Source organism: Cupressus sempervirens, chromosome 11 (genome assembly GCF_028749045.1).
Source record: "Cupressus sempervirens isolate cs-2001-9-10 chromosome 11, ASM2874904v1, whole genome shotgun sequence".
In the NCBI taxonomy this organism is placed as follows: Eukaryota; Viridiplantae; Streptophyta; class Pinopsida; order Cupressales; family Cupressaceae; genus Cupressus; species Cupressus sempervirens.
Genome location: NC_143128.1, coordinates 313,620,748 through 313,643,994, shown reverse-complemented (window position 1 = coordinate 313,643,994; position 23,247 = coordinate 313,620,748). Strand labels below are relative to the sequence as shown.

The 23,247-nt window shown below is 38.1% G+C and overlaps 1 protein-coding gene across 1 annotated transcript in view; it reads left to right on the top strand.

Moving 5' to 3' along the window:
• LOC149529378 (ATP-dependent Clp protease proteolytic subunit 5, chloroplastic-like) overlaps positions 1-22,753 on the top strand; it is a 100,194-nt gene extending 77,441 nt beyond the window's left edge. The window contains exons 7-9 of the mRNA XM_089811272.1: positions 22,008-22,042; positions 22,150-22,238; positions 22,368-22,753. Coding sequence (XP_089667398.1) covers positions 22,008-22,042; positions 22,150-22,238; positions 22,368-22,619 — 376 coding nt within the window. The 3' untranslated portion in view covers positions 22,620-22,753. The remainder of the gene's footprint in view (positions 1-22,007; positions 22,043-22,149; positions 22,239-22,367) is intronic.
• The last annotated feature ends 494 nt before the right edge of the window (positions 22,754-23,247 follow it).

The following is a 23,247-nucleotide window of genomic DNA, read 5'->3' as shown; positions in this document are numbered from 1 at the left end:
GGTGAAGGTGTGTCCAATCATGATGGTTCTATAGTTATCGGGGTCCGAAACTAACCTGGACTTGTAGATCAGATAAATCATGTGCCTTGACCAAGAAGCAGGGAACCTAGTACACACCACTCTGTTAAAGAGCATTGGAAGAAAGGAGCATAGAAATGGGGCACCGAGCTTGAAAAGCTCTGCCTAAGAACCATCCTCATTTGTGGCTTTGCTACATCTCGTAAGTCTAATGGCTTCGCTGACGACTGATGAGTAAAAAGATGGCAATGGGTGGGGGGGTAGGATGAATGGGCTGCTGGTGAGGGATATCGTAAAGAGTGGAGGTATGGGACAAAAGAGAGTGCCAGTCGAGGGTGTAGGGCCGGGGAGGGTGGCGGGGGAACATGGTACGCCAGAAGGCTTTCAGATCACGAGCAAATGTATGGCAGAGAGATTTGCATTGCATATCAATAAACAACCACTTCTTGTGACGAAGAAAGCGGTGATACGAGGAATGCATTTGAGTGTATGAAGGGGAACTAGTGACAAAAGAAGCATGTAGAGAGCAGTGGAAAGACTTTCATTCATCATCAAACCAAAGATTCATGGGATAGGATTTAGGACTAGCATGAAAAGGGGTGGGGGGAGAGAAAGATGTCGTGAGGGATGGAGAGGAGGGCGGCCTCCCAAATACTAGTAGCCAGATGGTCAAATAAGGATGAGGCCTACGAGGAATCTAAGAAACAGTCAGGGGAGAGAAGCCATCTGAGGTGGAGGGTGAAGAGGTAGCGGTCACACTCAGAAAAGTAGAAAATGATACGGTGGCTTGAAGGTAAAGGTGGAGGAGGGAACAAGGAGGATGGGGACAACATGGAGTGGATAACAAGACTGATGGAGTGGTTGGTCGGAGGGGGGTAGGTGATGCAGAAGCGGCTAATGGAGGGGATAACTGAGGCAGGCGCAAGAACATAGTCAACCACACTCGCACCCCCATAGTGGGGCCAACAAGTGAAGAGCTCAGAGCTTGGGAAGCAGGGTAGGCCATTCAGGATCAACAAATCAGAGGACTCACAAAACTGGAGGAGATGTCGACTGTAACATGAAAGGGGCTCAAGGGAATCTGGAGAGTAGCGTTGGAAGCCCATACTGGTTTGATTAGTCTCTTTGGTACAAAGCAAATCCAAGGTGCGGTCGTGGAGAGGGGATTGAAGATCTTTGGTACATGCATTAAATCCCCCAAAATGATATCTCCCAAACTCGAGAACTTCGTGATGCACTTATGCAAATTAGAGAAGGGATCTCCATCTACTGGACTATGAACGACGTAAGGCAAGATGGCCGGCGGGAAATAACCGCTATGAAGATGTCCTTGTGGTGGCTAGCAGTATGGCTGACCTGGATCCACATAAACCTAGCCAAGATGTCTGAGTGAACCATCGTAGTAAAATAAAAATGGTCATCTCTAATCAAGCACGCCGCACCACTGGAACCATGGACACTGCCAGATGCCCAAACCTCTCTACAAACAGAAAGCCACTGATAACCAGGAAATCTTGGGATGGGGCGGACCAGACTAGGCTAGGAAATGACTAAAAAGTGCCATTACCATTTCAACAATTAACATGGAGAGAACCAGAGGAAGGTTTTCTACCATGTAATTGCTGGTGGGATCGTCATTTGGCTGCAAGAGCCAGTCTCTACTCCCATCTGCTAGGAGGGGAGTCTCAAATAATAGCTCTGAGGTTTCAGATCACTGCCCATTTACTAGCACGTCTCGCCTTTGCAACCAAACCTCTCAAGTCTCGTAACTTTTCCATCTGTGCCCTGATGAGATCCTCATCCAAAAAATCTTCGAAGGAAGAGGGAATAACTTCCTCTTCGATCTCAGAGCCTGCAACCTATCAATAGGTGAGAGAAATCACAGGAAAAGGGTAGCATCTGGTCCTACTCAACACCTGTCTAAAGTGATGTCTGAAATGCCAAGTTGGTTTGAAAGAAAGGACTGTCCAACTATCATAGGAGTAAAAGTAGAGAGGCCCTGAACTTTAAGATTAAGCTCATGTGTACATCTCGAACGCTCCTTAGTAATCTGTCCCTGGACAATCTTTTCCACACCCTGCAAGGGGGCAGACTCGGGGTTGGTGTAGACAGAGGCCCATGATTTGGCCTTCTCCTCTATTTCAAATAAAAGGGAAGTATGCTTAACCACAAGTTCGCTCTATTGTTTTTTGAAGGTATCAAGGTCACCCAATGCTCAATAACTATGTCAAAGTGGGTTTTAATGTTTGCAGTTTCAAAAATGAGAGTGGTAGAGAGACAAGAAAGGGCAGAAGAGTTGGTATCAACCTACAATTTCAAAGCCACTACGGTCTTTGGGAGTTCATGGACAATAACTTTCAAACACTGGTTCTCAATTTCCATTTTGAGCATTTTGTCATACAACCTCTGATAGGTTAATGATGGTGCAGAGATTGCAGTTGTAGAAAGCACAAGAGCTGAATGTCAAGTCTAATTTATATATGAAATGTCTTCAATGTCAAGTCTGTTATTGGTTTGGAACTGTGGACACTTGAACTTGTCTATTTGGGTTTGGGTTTCGTATGCAATAGGGAAAGTGAAGGTACCTCCAAATCATAAAGGTCCTTTGTAGTGTCCCCATTTAGGATATCTTGGGATATTGGAACACTTCAATATCTCAAACTTACTCTATCAATTTCTTGCAATTGGACTAAGTAATGGAGATTATGCAAAATATCCGCTGCTATTTAAGGTTCAATCAACAATATGCATGTGCAATATGATATAGGTATCAATATGACTAATGGAAATGTCTAATATATCGATATGAAATACACCAAGTTACCAGTTCGAGTTTCGTTTGAAGTTTGAAAACTAGTTTGCAAGTTTCTTCAAATTTTGGCAAGGGGTTTGGGTTTGTTAGTACAAAAGCATGTAAAAATTATAATATATATACACAAACACACACACACATATTTATGAAGCATGAGTTAAAATTAGAATGTAGCATAGTAGCATAAACACATTTAAACAATAAAAACACCATAAACAGTTAAACTTGTAATCATAGTGATTATACCATCATTTAGTTCAATCAACTTCAACATCAAAGATTCAAAACATTATAAATATCAAATTCAAGTATCATTGTTTCACGTTCATTGTTCAACTAATGGAATGAAAATCATAAAACTATTAATATTCTAAGTTCTTCAATCTTCATCTTCTTCATATTCATCATCATCTTCTTCTTCTTCATCATCATCATCATCATCTTCTTGTCTAGTAATACTTGAGTTAAAGGCCAATGGGATCAGCAGCAAAAGCAACAATGGTATTGACATCAAAGTCATCAAAATCATCCATTGTATGCCGAGCAATGGAAGCATCCAAGTTTGCAATCTTTGCACCTATACCCCACTTCTTTGTCTCCCCTTCTTTGTATTCTTTATCTTGTGTGAAAGAAGGCGCAAGTTGTTATGCACAAATAACAAGTTCTCTGCTTTTTTTGATTGTGACCTATTGCACTTCACCAAGTGGATGAAAGAATACGTGCTCCAATTTCTTTCCGATGCAGAAGAACTAGCAACTTATGAAGACAACACAAGGTAAGCAATTAAAAAAGAATTAAATCAATCTTATAAAATATTTAAAATAACTTTCTAGTCACGATTCTTTTGAAGATAAAGTGAGCTGTTTTTTTTTAAATAAATAAAATTTACGTGTGATATGATTTTGATTGCAAGGGGCTGCAATGTTTGGAATCTTTGGCCATGGAGGTACCACCAACTATGAGCATCCTTCTTGAACCGATGTTAAAGAGCATCATTACTTAGACCTCTAGCATTCACGAACTCTATGAACTTATCCATTATTACATCTCTAATATCATCATCAGGAAATATTCTTTTAAATGTTGCTTGGTAACTGTGAGACACTTCCATATCTCTATATGGTGGCAACCTTCCTGGTAGACTATAATATTGAGAGCTATAGTATTTGGGCATCAGGGCATAGGCAAGAAAATGTTAATGGAGTGGTCATTTTATTCCATCTCTCAACAATAATTACTTGCACTTGTTTGAAAAAGGTTTCTTGTGGATCTTGCTCCATCATAAATCTCTCCAAAGGAAGGCCTATCCATGTTAGTGTACCTAAACATGCTCATAATGGTTAAGGAGATATTCCACATGACTCAGCTAATAGCATATCCTTTATTTTGTTTTCTCTATCAGTGTTCTTTTGCTTCCATACACCCCAATTGTGGCTGATTACCATACCTTGAAGTGCATCTTGCACTTGCACAAGTTGTCTCAAGACGATTATATGTGATGCAAAGAGCAAAAAATAACAACCATTAGATACATATTTTAGAAAAGCATATACATTGCACAAGCAAAATATGAAAAATCAGAAATTGTTAAATATTTAAAAATTAAATATACTAACTTGAGTTCAAGTTCATTTACCTTCAGTAGCTCCAATTTTGAGTGGTTTCTGAAAAGAGATTGAGTCATGTGGTGGTTTGTGACAAACATTTGGATATCCTCAGCCTCTTCATACACTGTTTTGATCCACTCAATTTAGTTCCCAATCTTCTGTAGCATAAGATTGAGTGAATGGACCGCACAAGGTGTCCAAAAGATATGTTGATATTGGGCTTCAACCAACAAACCAACTGCCCTACAATTCTTTGTGTTGTCCGTTATGACTTGGACGATGTTTCTTGCATCCACTTGTTCAATGACCTCAATTAGGATTTTAGCAATAAATGGCTCATCTTTTACTTGGCCCTCACAATCCACTACTTTCAGAAACATTGCCCCTTTAGGGGACATTGCAAGGACAAACGGTTTCTGGAACCCTTCCACCCATTTGAAATAATTGTCACCCTTGTCTCAACCCATGAGTTCCTTATGGGCTTCAATTGATCTTTAATCCGTTGGACCTCTTGATCCAACAAGGTGGTGCACACTTTCTCATACCTGGGACCACAATACCCTTTTGAATTTTCATTGGCACCCCTCAATATGTCCTTCCAAAATGGAGAGCAAACAACGTTAAAGGACAACCCATTTGCATAGAGGCATCTTCCCACCTTAATGTTAGCAATTTCCCAACTCTTATTTTGAAAAGCAGTTTCTAGTGGTCCCTTTCTTTTGTGTACAACGGGGACAGATTCAGTGTTAGTGTCTGCCGTGGTACTAAAAAATGGGTGGTCTTGTACTATAACATCTTGGGGGGGGGGGGTTGCATTCCCTTTGCTCTTTAACTTTTATTGCTTTTGAGTTCTGTTGCCCTATGTCCTCTCTCGTCTGCTGCTTCATGCTCTTCAATATATTTTAACACGACTTCATTTGGTATAGGGGCACCTTTTTTGCCAGGGCATTTCTTGACTTCTCTTCCATTGTATCTACACAAATGACCTACCACACGATAATAAGAACTATTTCTTTCTACACCACAACTCTAACATCTCCAACATAATGCACCACCTCTTGGAAGGGGTCTTATAATGTGTACATATTTCTTTAGAGGAGAAACAAAGTTGGGCTATATTCTTTGTTTGGTATTGCCTACTGATGACGAGGTAGATGCTATTCCTTTCCCTATGGCAAGAAATTAGATACATGTTCATAATTAATATGCAAGAAAATGACAAATTCTGAAAAAATGGAAAAGAACATATGAAGATTGAAAGAGAAATGGAAAAATGAAAAAACTAGAACAAAAATAATAGCAAATGGAATAAGATCTTACCTTTTCCAGCCATTGCAAGCTTGCAAATGTGTATGAATGATGCACAAACACTTTAAGAACATCCACAAATCAATCTTCAAACTCCTCACACAATCGGACGCTTGCTCAAAAACTATGTGCTCTTCCTTAAGACAAAATAACCTGTTTGGAAGCATAAAATGACAATAAGAGGCCATCGATAGCAATTCTTAACAACTTTTAGGGTTGTGGTCGCCAAAAAACATTTAATTTTTGCCCAAAGGAGCACTTTCCGGCCATAAGCAGGGCCCAGTTCGCTCTGGGTTCGATCTTTTTGGTATTGGTTCGTCGGGTTTGAATCCGATCGAACCTGCAGATCAAAATTCATACCCTGCCCGAACTAAGTCCTAACCTGACCAGGACCGCAGACTGGTTCGAACTTTTGCTGGTGCGGGGCGTGGGGGGGAGAAGGTACCATGGTAACTTAGGAAATACACTATGAATATGATATTCCTATCACTTATAGTGATAGTACGTTGATGCAATTTCTGATATAGACTATATAAATATACAATCAATATGTATTGCTTGCAGCAATTCATTTGCTATGTCTGACATGGCAATGTAATTATGCAAATATGGCAATATTGTTTTGTGCGATGTGTTGCTGTCTCAGACCTTTACTTATATACCTGCAACTTAACATTCACCCTTAATGTCCCTGGTACCGTCTCTGATCTGCAATATCATTCTTGCAACTATAAATTCTGATTGGTAGATGCTCAACCAAGTAGATCCAGACATGTATAAAAAGAAGAGAAGTTTTCAATGCTGCCTTGAATGGCTGATGTGAAAGCCTTCTTAAATCTTCCTTTTTGAATGAAGAGTTGCCCCTCATGAGTTGTGTCTCATACCTTATGGAGATTGTACAATATTCTGAAGAGTCTAATTGCTGTATTGTTTTGTGCAATGTGTTGCTGTTTCAGACCTTGACTTATATACCTGCAACTTAACATGCACCCTTAATATCGCTGGTACCGTCTCTGATCTGCAATATCATTCTTGCAACTATAAATTCTGATTGGTAGGTGCTCAACCAAGTAGATCCAAATATGGATAAAAAGAAGAGAAGTTTTCAATGCTGCCTTGAATGGCTGATGTGAAAGCCTTCTTAAATCTTCCTTCTTGAATGAAGAGTTGCCCTTCACGAGTTGTGTCTCATTCCTTATGGAGATTATACAATTTTCTGAAGAGTCTAATTGCTGTATTAATCTTTGACTGATTGTCATTGTGTCTCTTGAGATTAGTCTCCCATTAACATCGTCTCTTTTCATTAGCTTGCACCTTTTCCTTATTTTAGATTTGCACCCTTTCCCATATAATAGTCGCTCTCATTAACAAACTTAATCAATGTGATTGTGCCACTTTAGATATTGGTTTGTCAATGGATTAACATCATGTCTAATCAGTCAACATTTTCTGTTTATTATGGATTTACTGTCATGTAATATCTATTGCCTTATTGATCTACTAAGGTACACTTTTAGTGTAGAAGGTTATACTCAGGAAATTGTTGGGTTTGTCAACAGTCCTTTGATGTAGGGCTTGTAAGGGAAATTGTAATAGGCTGTCCTAGTAGCTGTTTTCCCCTGTTGCCACTATAGCAGGGTGCCCTAAAGCTGTTCTCCCTTAATGTGGATTTCTTTTTTACCCTTTTAACGATCTATTGCAGTGCTGTTATGTATATTAAACATTTATTAGGATATAACAGAGATGTGTATATATGTGTGCGTGTGTGTATAAGTTAATCATTGATCTCTAGATTATCACTGAAAAGATGAATATCAACAGATGATAGTTTGATCTGATCGCTTGCTAAGCGTCCAATATTCTATGTTTTATCTGCTTGCCCCTTTTATCTTTGAGAACGATTTACTGATATGATTTGTATTGATTGTTGATGCCAGATATTTAGGGAATCATTAATAAGCCTTCTGCTATATTCTGATCATCCCTGCTGTTTAATAATTATTTCTGATGTAATTATTTTTTCTCAGCTTCCATTCGATCTGATTCTTGGTATTTTTGTTATATTTTGATGCTTCTTCAATAATGTTTTTCTCTTTTATATCTCCTTTTAGTGTGAGTAGTGTTGTGACCTTTTCAAATTTTCACACATCGCCCCATTGCAAATGGGGACCCTACTTGTTCTGTTCATTTAGCCTTTTTGGCTTGGTTTTTGGTAAGCCTGGCCTTAGTTTATTTAGGGCTTTCCTGATTGAGAACTGTGAATTGGGATGAAGTGTGAGTTGAAAATCCTTAAAAGAATGAATCAATAGAATTTGGAGTCTTTTGGTGAAGTTCCTATTTTTTAGGGATTTCTGTTTTTAGTAAGTCTCAAATAAGCTTCATTTGTATTTTGTGATGTAGGGATATCTATTTTTAGCAAGTCTTAGTGTAGAGTTTTAATAAAACGTTAGTATAATATAGTTTTGAACATAGTTTAAAAATTCGGTATCGACAATATCTCGGCCAGCCCAATTTTTTTTTAAAATCTCGGAATCGACAAAAACTCGGTGAAAATTTCAGCAATAAATCAGCACTTTTATCGAACATTTGAAAATATACAATTTCTTAACCAAATTTGTAGAATATATAATGATTTGAGTTATTCACCATATAGCTAGTCAAAATTTTCCAAACACTTCCTAGTCCATACTATCCTTGGGCTAACAGTTAGGCTGAGGCGACAAGCAAAGTAATGGTATCCATCTTGTACAAGACATGTGGGGTGGAAGAGGAGGATTGGGAGGAGGGGTTGCCTGCAGCGTTATGGGCGTACCAAACCACTTATAAGGCTACTATGGGGCAAACTCAGTTTCAATTAATGTACGGACATGAGGCTGTAATGCTGATGGAGTACACAGTTCTGAGCCTAAGGGTTGTTGAACATAGACTTGGAGATATAGAGGTTGAGGGGGAGACTCAAAACTCTTCAAAAGTTGGATGAAAGAATATTGACGAAACAATGGGCTAGTGAGGTAGCACATAATAGAAGGGAGTTCTGGCATGACAAACACTTGTGAAGAATGAATTTTCAGCCATGACTGCTAGTACTTAAATACAATGGCCAAATTGAACTCCGACGAGGAAAATTTAACGTCCATTGGCTTGGACCCAACAAAATAAGAGATGTTGGAACAAATGGAGCAATAAAATTATCCACACTAGATGGTAATCCCTTGAGGGATTCAGTGAACGGATCCAAGCTGAAAATCTACAGAGATAGGCAAGAGACTTTTCAAATTAACACATAAGAAATAAAAGTTGTAGGCAAAAGGCACATTTCAAAACAATGGGATATGCAAGGGTGCTTAAGGGAAATCAAACGGAAGATAGGGAAAAATAAAAAACAAAATGGAAGAATATTAAACTAGTTAGTAAACCTAGAGGAAGGGTATAAAAAGGATAGAGGCATTAAGAAAGACGCACACAAAAGCGTAGAGGAATCTGTACGATGTATGACACACGAGGGATTTGGGGCGCAAGAAACAATCGTATGGTGTAAGACACACGAGGGATTCGGGGTGCAAGAAACAACCGTGTGGTTTAAGACACAAGAGGAAGCCAAACCACGTGAGATTATTGTACGATGTACAATTCCAGTCAGAGACATGGCAAGATAAGGCGTTGTATGATGCACAACACAAGGGGAGGAACCAAAATCTTCTATATGACGTAAGGCTATACGATGTACGATCAAGATGAGGAGAGAAAGACGAAGGGAGGAAACAACTACCATACGAAGGAAAAAATAGCATGAAAGATAGTAAGGAAGCCATAGGGGAAAGCAACTGTATGGTGGAAGAAAAACAAGCAGAGGTACAAACTGATTGGAAGGAGATTCATACAAGTACAATAAGAGCGAGATGTGGAGGCTGATTATTGGTCACAGAAGGGAATAAACCTAAATAACAAGAGGTTAATTAATCAATCAAGAATGATGAAACCAACATGGGCAATTCTAGTAGGGGGACAATCACAGATTCTTGAAGAGATAAGAGACTCCAGGGGAAAAATATGGTGTCTTCCAAAAAGAAAGGGAAAGGAAAGGGCAGCGAGAAGATTAGAACTACAAATATTACATTTGAAAGTGTTTGCAAAAGTGAATGTTGAGCCTGGTGGGAGAATGCTGAAGAGAATCATGTGTTAGAGGAGGCATTACGAAAAACAGAGGTAGATCAAATTATTTTTATTTGAAGGAATTTGAACTTGTACTTAGAACAATTGTAGCTGGGTATCACAAGAAAGGGCGCAAATTTGTAATCCAGTATTTTCAACAAAGTATTACAACCTCTTATTCAGTCGAAGAGGTGAGCAAGGTATTTGGGGTTCCTAACCGAGGGCAAGTTCCAGCAAAAACCCTAACTAAAATGATAATGGAAGAAAAGCAGAGATGACTTGGACTAATGTGCACGGATGATCTTATTGATAAAGAGTGGGAGAGCATTTTGAGTAAAAGCAACAATCAAGGTTTGGAATAAAATTTCATAGCTTATGGAGAATGGAGATGCATTGTAGACTTGGTCAAGAGTAAGCTCATAGGAGGGAGTCGAACCTCCGACATAGCCTTATGGATGTTTGCCTTGGTGAATGGATTGAACACAAGGAGGAAATATTATTGGGCTCAACTCCTCTCAGAACGATTGAAGGAATTTTCGGAACTAAGGTGTAAAACCTTCTACATGCCCCATCATGTCATAGCCATGTTTTTGGAAGCCTTCTACACACAGGTTGCTCCAAAGCATTGGAGAGCATTTGTCCATGCAAATAGAGTGGAACCCAACAGGCCTGTAATGACATATTGGATGCACATGGACACATTTGAAGTTGGAAGTGGTGAACCACAAAAGAAAAGGCTAAGACAAGATGTTTCCATTGAGACACAAAGCACAGAGGAAGAAGAAAGTTTAGATGAGGATGGAGCAACAGGTGAAGATATAGGTACGAAGGATTTGTCTTCAAGTTCCCAAGAAAATAAGTTCCAATTGCCAGACAACACTTTTAGAGGATCGGCCAGAGAAGTTATGTTCCTACTAGTTGAAGGACACTCGACTAGAGAAGTTATGTTCCTACTAGTTGAAGGACACTTGTCGGGAGTTGTACAACAACGGGCTGAAATCCAAAGGGAGAAACAGGTTCAACACGCAAAAGTAAGAGGAGACATCAGTATGAGTATAGAAGTGTCTGAAGTCCGTACAACTGGGACACATTAGGGTGTGCAAGAAACATACCATAGCTGAATGCTAGACATGAGAGACCACAACCCTACAGACAACTGTACACTACATAATGTGGACAATACCGACGAGGTGGAGTGCAATTGTACAGAGGGAATAAGCAAGGATGTCCATACGACAGGTGAAAAGGATAACAGTCATATGGAATTGGGAGAAGCCAACCGTACTCCACTAGGAGATGGAAATGAAAGAATCCACACAAAAGCTAGCTGCACACCACACAGGAAGAGCATTGGTAATACCAAATTGGGGAGCTAAATGAATATCATTCACATCATCACAACTGTCGTCCCTAGAAAACTTGGTCCCAACAGAATAGGTACCTCATGTTAAGGTGGTAGACCTTCGTTCGTACAAGAGGGCACCACACACCAATAGGATCACTACCCCACAAGGAGTACAGATAGCTCAACCAATTGCCTTAGTGGTTTGCACCGACAAAGACTAAAAGGACATGGATGCAAGAGAAATAGATTGGTACTAGCCACCAAGAGAGAAGCTTAGAAGATGTAGGAGAGAAAGATGAAGCGAACATGTTATTTAAGAAGTTCCAAATGGAAATAATAGAAGTACCCCCACCCTCACCCACTTTTTTATAGATAGAAGAAGAAGACAGGATAAAGGCAAAAAGTGAGCACATAAACAAGATGATAGAAAAGAAGGTACTTCCATTTGGGGAGAAAGCTGAAAAGTTCTTAACAAAATTTTAGGAAATGACACAGGCTACACAAAAAATTATAAGGAGTGCAAAGGAGTTTGATATGGGCACCGTAGTGAAGGGAGCAGAATCACTCTTGACATCTATACAGGCTGGATGTAATGAAGAATGGATCACTTTGATGTGAGGAGGAATCAAAAAGAAAGAAAAAAAAAAGAGAAATGAAAGACTTCTTGCATTATGGAGACACATACAGGGCAACCACTCCTCATATAGGTGTTAGCACAGATTGGTGCATTCTGGACAACTTTTTTAGAGCTACGATAAGCAAAGGAGGATGTACCAATAATAAAAGGACAATGGGCCCTCTTGGAGGAAAAAATGCAGAAGTCTGAAAAAGAATGGGAGCTGGAGAAGGTGACTCAGGTAGAGAAATTAGCACTAGTAGAAAAGGATCTGAGGGATGCCCTACAACTACTTCAAACAAATCGGGCAAGCAACAGGCAGCAAAATGAGACTTGCGACTCGTGAGGCAGCAACACACCTCCATTTCAGGGACGTCTTCCCACCCTACCTCTTATAAGTGTAGTTTGGCTAGTTCATTTTGTTTTGTCGTCTGAAAGACAACTTCTTTTGGGGGAGGGGGGATAATGTAGAGTAATAATTTCACATTTGAACATACTATTGATAGTAGCTCTATTTTTAGCTGGTCATTGGGCAACTAAAGAGTGCCAATAGAAGAGGGAGAAGGGTATGAGGAAATATGATTCAATGGTGCAATCTAAAAATAGTTCATCAAACTAGCCTACGAAAAAAATGATCTCCAAAAAAAAGCAGTTTGAAAAAGGACTCCTAAAAATAGCCTCTGAAAAGCAGTTTGAAAAAGTATCCCTTGAAAATGCTACCTTTAGAAAAACTAGTTTAAAAAGCATCCCTTGAAAAAGAAGTCTCCAACAAAAGTTGTTTGAAGATTTGATAAAGCACCTAAAAGTGGAAAAATCAGGAAAATGTCCATCTTCGACAAAATAAGTGAACATAACTAAGTGATCATAAGGCAGAAAAATCATTGAAAAGGCACCCACCTCTTCTTAGGGTTGAATGGGGATGATGCACAATGCATTGTTCATTCTACAAAAGTGTATGAATGTGGAAAATAACTTTTATAGGGGGACATTTAGGATCGTTGGGTGAGCTCAATGTCGATAAGCAATGCGAATGAGTTGAGATGGCTAAGTGCTGAGCAAGGCCGAGTTGGGAAAGCATTGCAAGTGAGTTGGGAAAGCATTGTAACGAAGTTGGGGAAGCAAGAGAAATGGCTAAGTGTTGGATGAAGATGCATTGAGGAACGACAAAATCCATTAAGACCAAGTTGGGATGAAGAAGAGATAAAAGTCTAGAAAAATGGTTAAGTCCAAGAAAGTCCTTTTCCAATGCTCAAATGCGTCTTGGGTGCAAATCCTAGGTAGGAAAGCAGAAATTTGTCTAAGTGTTGAAAATCCTCTTGTAGTGGTCAAATGCATTATTGCCACAAATTTAAGATAGCCAAGGAGGAACTTTTCAAAGTGTTGAAAACCCTTCTATAGTGCTCGAATGCACCTTGGGTTCAAATCTAAGGTAGGCAAGCAAAAATTTTCTCAAAGTGTTGAAAATCCTCCTATATGTTCAAGTGTGCCTTGGACACAATAAGGCAAGCAAGCAAAGATTTGCCTAAGGGTTGAAAATCCTATGGCAATGCTCAAATGTGCATTGGGCGCAAATCCAAGGTAGGCAAGCAATTTTTTCCCTATGTGTTGAAAATCCTCCGACAATGTTCAAATGTGCCTTGGGCATGAATCCAATGTAGGTAAGCAAAAAATTGCCTAATGTTGAAAATCCTCCTACAATGCCTAAATGCACCTTGGGCACAAATCCAAGGTAGGAAAGCAAAAAATTATGTAAATGTTGAAAATCCTCCTACAATTCTCAAATGTACCTTGGGCGCAAATCCGAAGAAGGCAAGCAAAAATTTGTTTAAGCATTGAAAATTCTTGTATAGTGCTCAAATGTGCCTTGGGCTCAAATCCAAGGTAGGAAAGCAAAAATTTGTTTGAGTGTTGAAAATCCTCTTGCAATTCTCAAAAAAATTTATCATAGGTAGGAAAGGCGCAATTCATCTAAGTGTTGAAAATCCTATTGTAGTGCTCAAAGCCTCAAATGCATCATGGGCACAAATCCAAGCTAGGGAAGCAAAAGTTTGTCTAAGTTTTGAAAATCCATTTGTAGTGCTGAAATGCGTCTTTGGTGTGTTGTGTGGTTTTCACACCATAGCCCCATTGTAAATGGGGACTCCCTCTTTTTGCTTTAGCAAGTAGAAGTCGTTGCCATAGGTGGTTTTAGTTGGCAACATTTTCAATTCTCAAGTCTCACACCATCGTCTCATTGCAAATGGGAACCCCCTCTTTTTGCTTTAGCAAGTAGGAGTCGTTGTCTTAGGTGGTTTTTGTTGGCAACATATTCAATTTTCCAAGCCCGAGGGCAAGTTTGGGCAATTTTGGCTTCTTGGGAAGTAATTTTTGTCGAGCATTTGTTTGGGGTTTTGGTGCCCTTTCATGGTGTTTCCTTAGCCTAAATCTAAGTGGGGGTTTAGAACTTTAGTCCAAATGGTAAAGGTTTACATGCTTAGGAGAAGGATTGGGAGCGAAATCAAATTTGGTGGAAATCCTTAAAGTTTAGGATTTCCCCCGATGGAAATCCTGAACGCTAAGGATTCCCACCAGCTATCATTTCTCCCAATATCTCAAGATTTCCCCTTTGGATAAAGTGATGTGTGAGCGTTGAGGGGCTCTTATTAGGTGGCAAACTAATCAATGTAATGGTAAACGATGAAGAGAAGGAAACAATAATTTTTTCTTAAGAATAATTGTTGCACCATATTTGGTGGAAATCCTTAGTGCTAAGGATTTCCATGATTTCCCCTTGGTGGAAATCCTTAACGCTAAGGGTTTCGCCTTTGTCAATCCAAAAGAGGTGCAAGGTCATGCTAGGGCATAACAAATCAGAAATTTGTGAAAGAATGGGCATAAGGGGTGAAATGGCAAGGTTAGAAGTCTAAGTGGCAAAAGTGAATTTGGTGGAAATCCTTAGCACTAAGGATTTCTCCCAGTAGAAATCCTTAACACTAAGGATTTTCACCACATTGATCCTCCCAAATTCCACCACCCTCTAAGGTTTTTAAATCCAATTTATGGCATGAAGGCAACATCATGAGTAAAAATAGAACAAGGAATCCCCAAGAAATGTTGAAATCAGGTAAATTTTGAGAAAATCATACTTAGTAGAAATGCTTAAAGCTAAAGATTTCCACCATATTTTCCCTCCTATTTTTGTACCAAAATGCAAAGCAGGTGTTAGAGGTAGAGGATGTGGAGTTAGGACGAAATTGAGCGACAACAATGATGTTTGGAAGGTTTTAAGACAAAGGAAGGCTAAACCATATTTGGTGAAAATCCTTAGCACAAAGGATTCCCACCAGCCAACTCTTATCCTCAATAATTGCCAAAATTGCTCACCATGAAATATTTTTGCAAGCCCATGTATGGAAGGAAATGAAGCGCCAAGTGAATTTGGTGGAAATCCTTAAAGTTTAGGATTTTCACCGGTGGAAGTCATTAACGCCAAGGATTTCCACCACATTAATCCTCCTGACTTGGAATATCCCCCTTCCCTTCCCTTTAGCCTTATTTCCTTGTGCAAAATGAAAGACAAATCAAATGGGCAGATTGGAGAGTTGTGAGAGAAATGAATTTTAACACTAAGTGGGATGAATTTTTTTCATCATTGATGTGATTTTTTTTGCAAATTTAATGCTTTTCTCCTTTGTTTTATAGGGTGAATTCAAGGAGGGCTTAATTGAAATTCATTCTTGGAACATCTTAGAAAATCAGCATATTGTTGGTGTACATACCGTCTATCGTCACACCAACAAAAATTGGCAGTACAAGAGAAGCTAGATGGCAAGGTGATGATCAAGGCCTCAAAACTTAAAGTGGATGCTAGAAGAAGATGGCTTGAGCTTGAGGATTCAAATGAGAAGGAAGGATTCATGTTCAAGGTATCAACCCACAAAGTCAGATTGAAATCAAGAGGAAATTCAAGAAAGCACAAAAGGTCTAGCTACATGAGGATATATTCAAGGAGAATCAAGAAAGATCAAGTTCACAGGTTCACGAAGATGCAGGTGATTCAAGTCAATTCCATGAAGAAATTTTGAAGGATGGAGAAAACCTCAAATGTTGAGACTTCTTTGGCAATTTTAACAAACACATTCTACAAACCAAGACTCCAAACACAAGATAAGGATGATGATGTGGCAATTGTTTGTCTCCTCCAGTTGGAAATTTTCAATTTGAAACGCAGTTAATCACAACATGCCAAGTGTCCTATCTTCTCATTGGTTGGAAAAATCATTGTAATTTTCTTATTGGCCCATGAATTGGCACCTTTATGTAATTGGTTGTAAATTTGGCAACCCTAATTAGGCTTGGTAGGAAGAAATAACAACCTTTGGTCTTGAATTAGTCTTGTGCCTTTGTTGTAATGGAACTACTTTAAAAGGCCAGGGCATTCTCAGTTGTAATTGATGAGCATAGGAAATTAGTTTGGGAGCTAAGAGTAGAGAGCTAGGAGATTAGAGTAGGCTGGCTAAGGGAGAAACTTGATAAAGTTGTTTCTATAATACTTGTCAAAGTAATCGATTATTTATTGTTGTATCTTCGTGGTGAATTACTTGTTATTGCTTTGGAGTGTTGCGTGGTTTCCCCAATCTTCATAACATATTGGTTTTCTTGTTCTCTCCTTTTGTAGTTAAAAGAACCTTGGATGTATAAAATTATTTGCTTTATATTTGTATGTGTAACCTAGTATTGCACCAAGGTGTCCAATTTTTGTGACACTAAAATATTGGTCATTATAATTTTATATGCTAATTCTAATATGATGCATATTCATCCTACATGTGTTTTGTGTCATCTTCTACTTCTACTTTATATGAGTCAATACTTTGAGAAAAATTGAAGGTTTGGTTTAATACAAATGTTTTTTGAGTTTGAGTTGGTTTTGTACCTAGAATCTATGAAGCTTGGTTTGTCTACTTGGGACCTTGGTGTTGACTTGGTCGTCAGCGCCTCCTTCGGAGTTCGTGACATGGCTTAACTGCCTCTCGTGGATTTGGGAAGTTTGGTGTTTGTGACGTTCATTGATAGCTCAAGCTTTTGGCGCAACGACAAACATACCAACAATTGGTATCAGAGCCTTGGGTCACGAGTTCGAATCATGGGAGGTCTACATTCCGTCAGTGTGGAACCCTTAGATTGTGCTTAGGGGGAGATTGTTGATTTGGTGGTCAGCACCTCCTTCGGGGTTTGCGACATGGCTTAACCGCCTCTTGTGGATTTGGAAAAGTCTGGTGTTTGTGACGTTTGTTGATAGTTCGAGTTTTTGGCGCAACGACAAACATACCAACACTTGGTTTGGCCAGGTTGTGAATTGGTTGTTGGTTCAGGTCCAATTCACCCATGGGTTCGAGCAAGATTGATCCTAGGCAGGCTGGTTCATCTAAGCCAAACCTAGATTAAAGCAGGGTTGAACGAGGGCAGACCCAAGCAAACCACGTGCGAATTAGGTACGTTTCCACTGAGAAACATTCTATAATTTAGTGCAGACAACAACTATTGCAAAATTTGAATGAGATCTTTAACATTGCAAAACAAAATTTGCTAAAGTTAAAATATCTATCACATGAAATTAAACTAGCCCTCAAGATCTCTTCCAGTGAAACCTTTATATTCAATTGCTGATAATGATCCCTGCTCGATTAATTGGAAGCTGTTGATAGTGATAAATTATATTTTAAAGAGTAAACATTAAACAGTATCTTCAATAGGTGAAGGGAGTTGCAAGCTACTTTTTAACATTTTTCAAGTAGGATGTTATTTACAAACAAACAAGCTCTTTGTACAGTGAAATAGTAATAGGCATTTGAGGACTTGGAAATCAAGAATGTTATTAGTGCAGTTGATTCCATTGACATTGCCACTGTTTGTGAATCAGCTAATGCCTTTGATGAAGAAGATTTAGATAATCCATTAGATGATTGAAACTTTGTATAAAGTTCCATCCAATTGTTGAAAGTCAAAACAATGATGCGTGAACTCAATATTATTATTTTGATATTTTGACGTTGATATAATACTATGACTGCAAATTTATAGTTTTTTTGTTGTTTTTATGATACCATATGACTTTCTAATCTTAATTTTTGCTACTAGGCTGCATACATGTGTGTGTAATTTTACATGTTTTTGTACGAAGGAACCCAAATGAATGAATGAAGGTATTTGAATAGCGCGTCCATGAGGCTGATCAGCCTATGGGACCACTTTCACGTTCTTTTCCATGTCAGTCTGCCTGTTATGAATCTGCATCAAAATACTAGTTGTTTTGTGTAGTCTTGTTTCTGCAAAGAGCTGATGCAAGTGGCCCTCCAAATTGTCCTCAAACTGTTCCCGGATATCTTGGTAGGCAGCACACTTAAAAATAAAGTACCATTCCGTTTCAAGTTTCAATGCACCTTTTACTGCAGAAGATCACTTTCTTTCTTCCCACACCTCCTTGGGTACTGTCCATCTACCCGTCTCACACAGCAGAGGATGGGATACTTTTCTTAACTGCACAACTAGCACAGCTTATTTCTACCTTTCATGTCCACCCGTAGGTAATCTTTAACCTTGTGACACCACGTGGGGTTGAACTGTTTCACACAGTGGGTCTTTTTTTTCCCCATTTGTTTTGTCCACATGGCAGCTTAGATTTTTACAAATGAACTGTTTCAAAATTTTGCCATACCGGTGGATTGTTTCTTCAACCCCGAATCCGAACCGGCAACTTAGCCTAGAATCTTTAAAAATGCTTAATTTATGCTCATTTGGCTCCACCTATTACGAGAAGTAGTTTCTCTTTTATCAAATGATTATATTTTTATTTGGGTTTTCTTTGAAGTTTCTTAGAAAATTTCAGGGATAAAATCTTTTTTCTTTTATTCTACTAGGATGCAAACATGTTTATCGTAGTCATTTTGAGGTCTTATTAAGCTGTTAAAGTTTTGTAGAGTATTATTTATGACAGTCCAGTCTGATTTAACATTCTTTTGATATTAATAATAATTTAAAATGCAATGTTAATAACATTTTAGCATCCATTCACATTGTAGAAAACTAGAGGTTTAATTGCATAATTGATTTTTTACTGTCTTTCCCATTTAAAAGCTTCTTTTTTCTACTTTTTTTTATTCCTTTAGTTTGCTGATTTTTCCCTATAAGATATTTGCTGCTATGATTTGATTACCTCATATTCATAATTTGCAAAATTGAAAATACATACATATCAAAATGCCATTGCAGAATGAAGAAAATTACAATTGATTGTTAATATCCATATTCTTCTTTGGAAGCATCAAGGTCAACATCAACCTTTGGTTCAATTTCATTTGAACCAGAATCAATTGGATTGCCAATCCTGCTAGCTGTGAGATTAAGAGCAGAAGCTGGTTTAATTTCATTTTGCAAATGTTTAATAAAATGCCAAATCATTAACAATATAATGAAAGTGATTTCACAAAACATAAACAAATAGCTGCTACATATGTATATTGAAAATCAACTGAAATCAATCTAATTAATACTGTTACAAGGTTTAATAAGTTCTTGTTCACAGATACAGATAAAATATGCAACTGAAATGATATTTGATTGCTTGCTTGCTGGCATATTCTAATATAACATGTGGCCACAAAGTTATGATACAGCTGGGACTGTATGGATAAAGGAAATGGTATATTCAAAATAATGAAGAGTGAAACTAAGGTTTTAACAGATGAATGTATGCTTGGGTATGGTCCTTGGTAGTTCCCGGATGCCCAGGTTTGCTGTGGGTCCACAGAAAACCCAGGCACCCTGAACCATACCTTACCTGGACCCAGACTTTACCAGCAGTACCTGGTAACATAGTGTTTATTTACTTTAACCTGAGATTTTAATTCAATATTGATGACCTACATTTCTACTTCATTGCCTAGCTTAAAGGTTTTTGAAACATTTCCAAGATTTGATGATGCCAGAATATATCTGTTAAGATTAACACTTATTTTTCTAAGATATTTTGTTGTTAGCATTCTCTCACGGTTGTTACAGAATTGCTAATATTTAAGGTTGTGAGATTTGGATAGACTGGAAGAGGTAAATTAAAAAGTTTAAAGCCTTTTAGAATCTATGCTCATTGCAAAAATCACATTTGAAGGAGATTGCTGACAAAATAATGAGAAAACTGCAGGGCAACCATCCAAAATGAAACATGAAGTGTCAGGGTTGGGAGTAAAGCTTTGTGCAGCTTGTTTTTCAATGCAATCCTTTATCCATACCTGATTAAAGCTATTATTTAAATATCGCACTTGGATCTCTGAATGGCAGGCTCCACATGGCATAGTCCATTGTTGTCATAGCAATAAGATAGCAAGACCTGCTTTTCTCACAGAAAGCTAATATTTCTTGAAAGAAATTTGTCATAAGCAAATGCTGACAAAAAGTTGATCTAAAAGACTAAGCAACTCTGGGGAAATATTCTACAGATGAGGTCACTACCTGAGAAGAGGTTGACAATGAAATGTGGTGCTGAGAGAACAAGCACTCACTATTTCCTGTGTTGTAGTGACAAAAAAATGATCTAGTCAGTGGTGACTAGAAAAATTGATCCCCTATAATTTGATGGAAATATTTTGTATGGATGAGATCTTTGCCTGAGAACCATTGACTGTTTACTTTTAATGGAAATTACCAATGAGAATATACTGAGAATATGCATGTTCTCATCAAGATTATTCTTTCCAATGAAAGATTTGCTGCTGTTCCAAGGAGAAAAGCCGCATGACTAATGTTTTTAATTTTATATTAGAGGATAATTTTAGTTTATTGGTCTTAGTCCAGGAGATAGCTTCTTAACAAATAACTTTTCATATGGATCTTTCCCACTGTATTTAAATTGTTGATCTGGTCTGGTTTCTCTGAGAAATATTGAACTTCGATTTTGTACTTTTGGTGTGGCCTCTCAATTCTCAAATTGATTGTGGTTACAATGGTTCTAGATTGGTGAATGAACAACTGAAGGAGCAAATATGACTTGTTTTCTTGTCTTACTAAAAAGTAAAGAGACCTCTCCTTTAACCTGCTGGACTGGTGGGAATTTGGTTGAATTGTGAATGGTTGAGAACAGTTTCTTCCTAAGTTGGCGAGTGGCTCTGTTTCCAACACGACCTAGTTTTATATATTTTTTAGACACATGAGCTTCAAACCAATCAGACTGTAAGTGGGTTCTGACAGCAGTAAGAAATCAGATCTGTTATTGAGTATTCTCTGGATAAGATATGGTGCATTGAATTCTTTATAACATAAACCTGTAGTTTTTTTCAGTGTATCATACCAATCATCCTAAGAAAAGGACTGTAAAAGCCAACTGTTTTCTGATAATGTACTGTGAATGGTTGTAAGGGAAAAAATTATAGTTTGCATTCAGCTTATCTTAATTTATACTGTAGCACAAGTGACCCCAAAGGGCAATCACTAGTCTTCCTAAATGTACTTAATTCCAACACCAGTTGAAATCATGTATCTTTTATAGAACTGCTTTCGGAGGAATATGATATCTAGTGGGTGGTTGTAATTGTTGTAAATTTGACATTACAAAGATAGATTTATAAAACTAGAGAGCAAGCTGAGTGAAAGATTACTAGCAGTTAACGAATAAAACATGATTTTGTTGAGAGTCATTTTGTTCATGTCTAAGAAGCAGGGTATGCTAGTTGTTGATTGTGAAGATGCTCTGTTTATCAAGCAGTTTAATTGAATTCTGGGCATGAAAAGCTTGTCACAGTCTGTACTTTGAGTCCTCTATTTGGATGTACACAAAGATCATTCTCAGTTGTTATTCGGGCACAAAACATGCTGGACTTGATGCTGTTATTAGTACTGTTTTTAATATTAACATTTATTGGTGAGATTGATTTTAAGGCATGGACTTAACTCATTTTTGTACATTTCATTGCGCTGCTTAATAAAACCTACATGATTTTGTTGCATAGGTGGTTTCCTGTTAATTTAATTTTATAGTCTAGTTCTTTTTGGCTTTTCAAAGATACCTGGTAGAAAATAGATTGCTTGATTTTAGAGACCTTCTGTGTAGATCTTGAAGGTGAAAATGGTAGTTGCAATCGTCACTAACATCCAAGCTGGTTTTTTGCTTTGTGGCAGTATGGGTGCGTTTCTTCTTGCTGCTGGGACAAAAGGTACCTAATTTGTATACTCAATTTATTTGATAGATCCCACTGGTTCCTCCTTTGCTCATTATCTGCAGTCATGTGAATCTGATGAGTTTGTCATTTGATTGTTGAAGGTAAAAGATACAGTTTGCCAAATTCGAGGATAATGATTCATCAACCTCTTGGAGGTACACAGGGTCAGCAGACGGACGTTGAGATTCAGGTGATGATTTGCCAGTTTTTGGTTTAAGTTTCATAAAAAAAATTGTGATGTTGAAGTCCTAGGTGCAGAAGCTTCAATTTTCTTTGAGATGGTGATTGTCAGTAACCAAATAATTTATGGAGGTTGCAGGCAAATGAAATATTGTATCACAAGGCTAATCTAGCTGCTTATTTAGCTTACTTCTCGGGGCAGACAGTAGCGAGGATTAACACGGATACTGACCGTGATTATTTTATGAGTCCAAAGCAAGCAAAAGAATATGGTCTTATCGATTCTGTCATTTTGAATCCTCTGAAGGCTCTACCACGACTACCCTCGCCACCTCCTGAAATACTGCCTCCTGAATCACCACCTCCTGAATCAGTACCAGCTCCTGCTTGATTCAGTAACTTTATCCAAATTGATTTGATAAATCTTTATAGCTAGAGATAATAGTCCATGCAAGGGCAGGGTAAACTTACTGCCCATGTATTATAATTATTTTATTAATAACAAAACATGGATTAATTTTGTTTTGTATGGGTTGATGAGCAGCTTGGGATCTAATAAAATGGTTTAATGAGAGAACTTTTTTTTATTGCTTTTTACTGTAGTGAAACATTTTTTATGGCGGGCATGGGCCGATGGTATACAAACACTTTTCTCTGCTAGAAGAGTTTCTTTCCTTCAAAGATAGAAAGAGAATCTAAACAATATTCAATAAATTGAAAATGGGTTGTTCCTTACTGGGATAAGTTGCAGAAAGAACAAGCTTTAAAACATCACATTTAATCCTCTTTGGCTGGAGCTAATTTCTAACCCTTGGTTTTCCATGGGTCTAACTTAATGTGTCTAATTTTCCTTTTTGCCTTTAGATTATGTTATGTGCTTCTAGATGTTTTCCAGCAGAGGAATTTTTTCAAACATGAAAGTCTAGAGCATCTTTTCATTCAAAGCACTGATTTCTTATGTAATGTTGAAATACAATCTTAATGCGTTGATTCAATTGTTCTTTATAATTACAACCTTG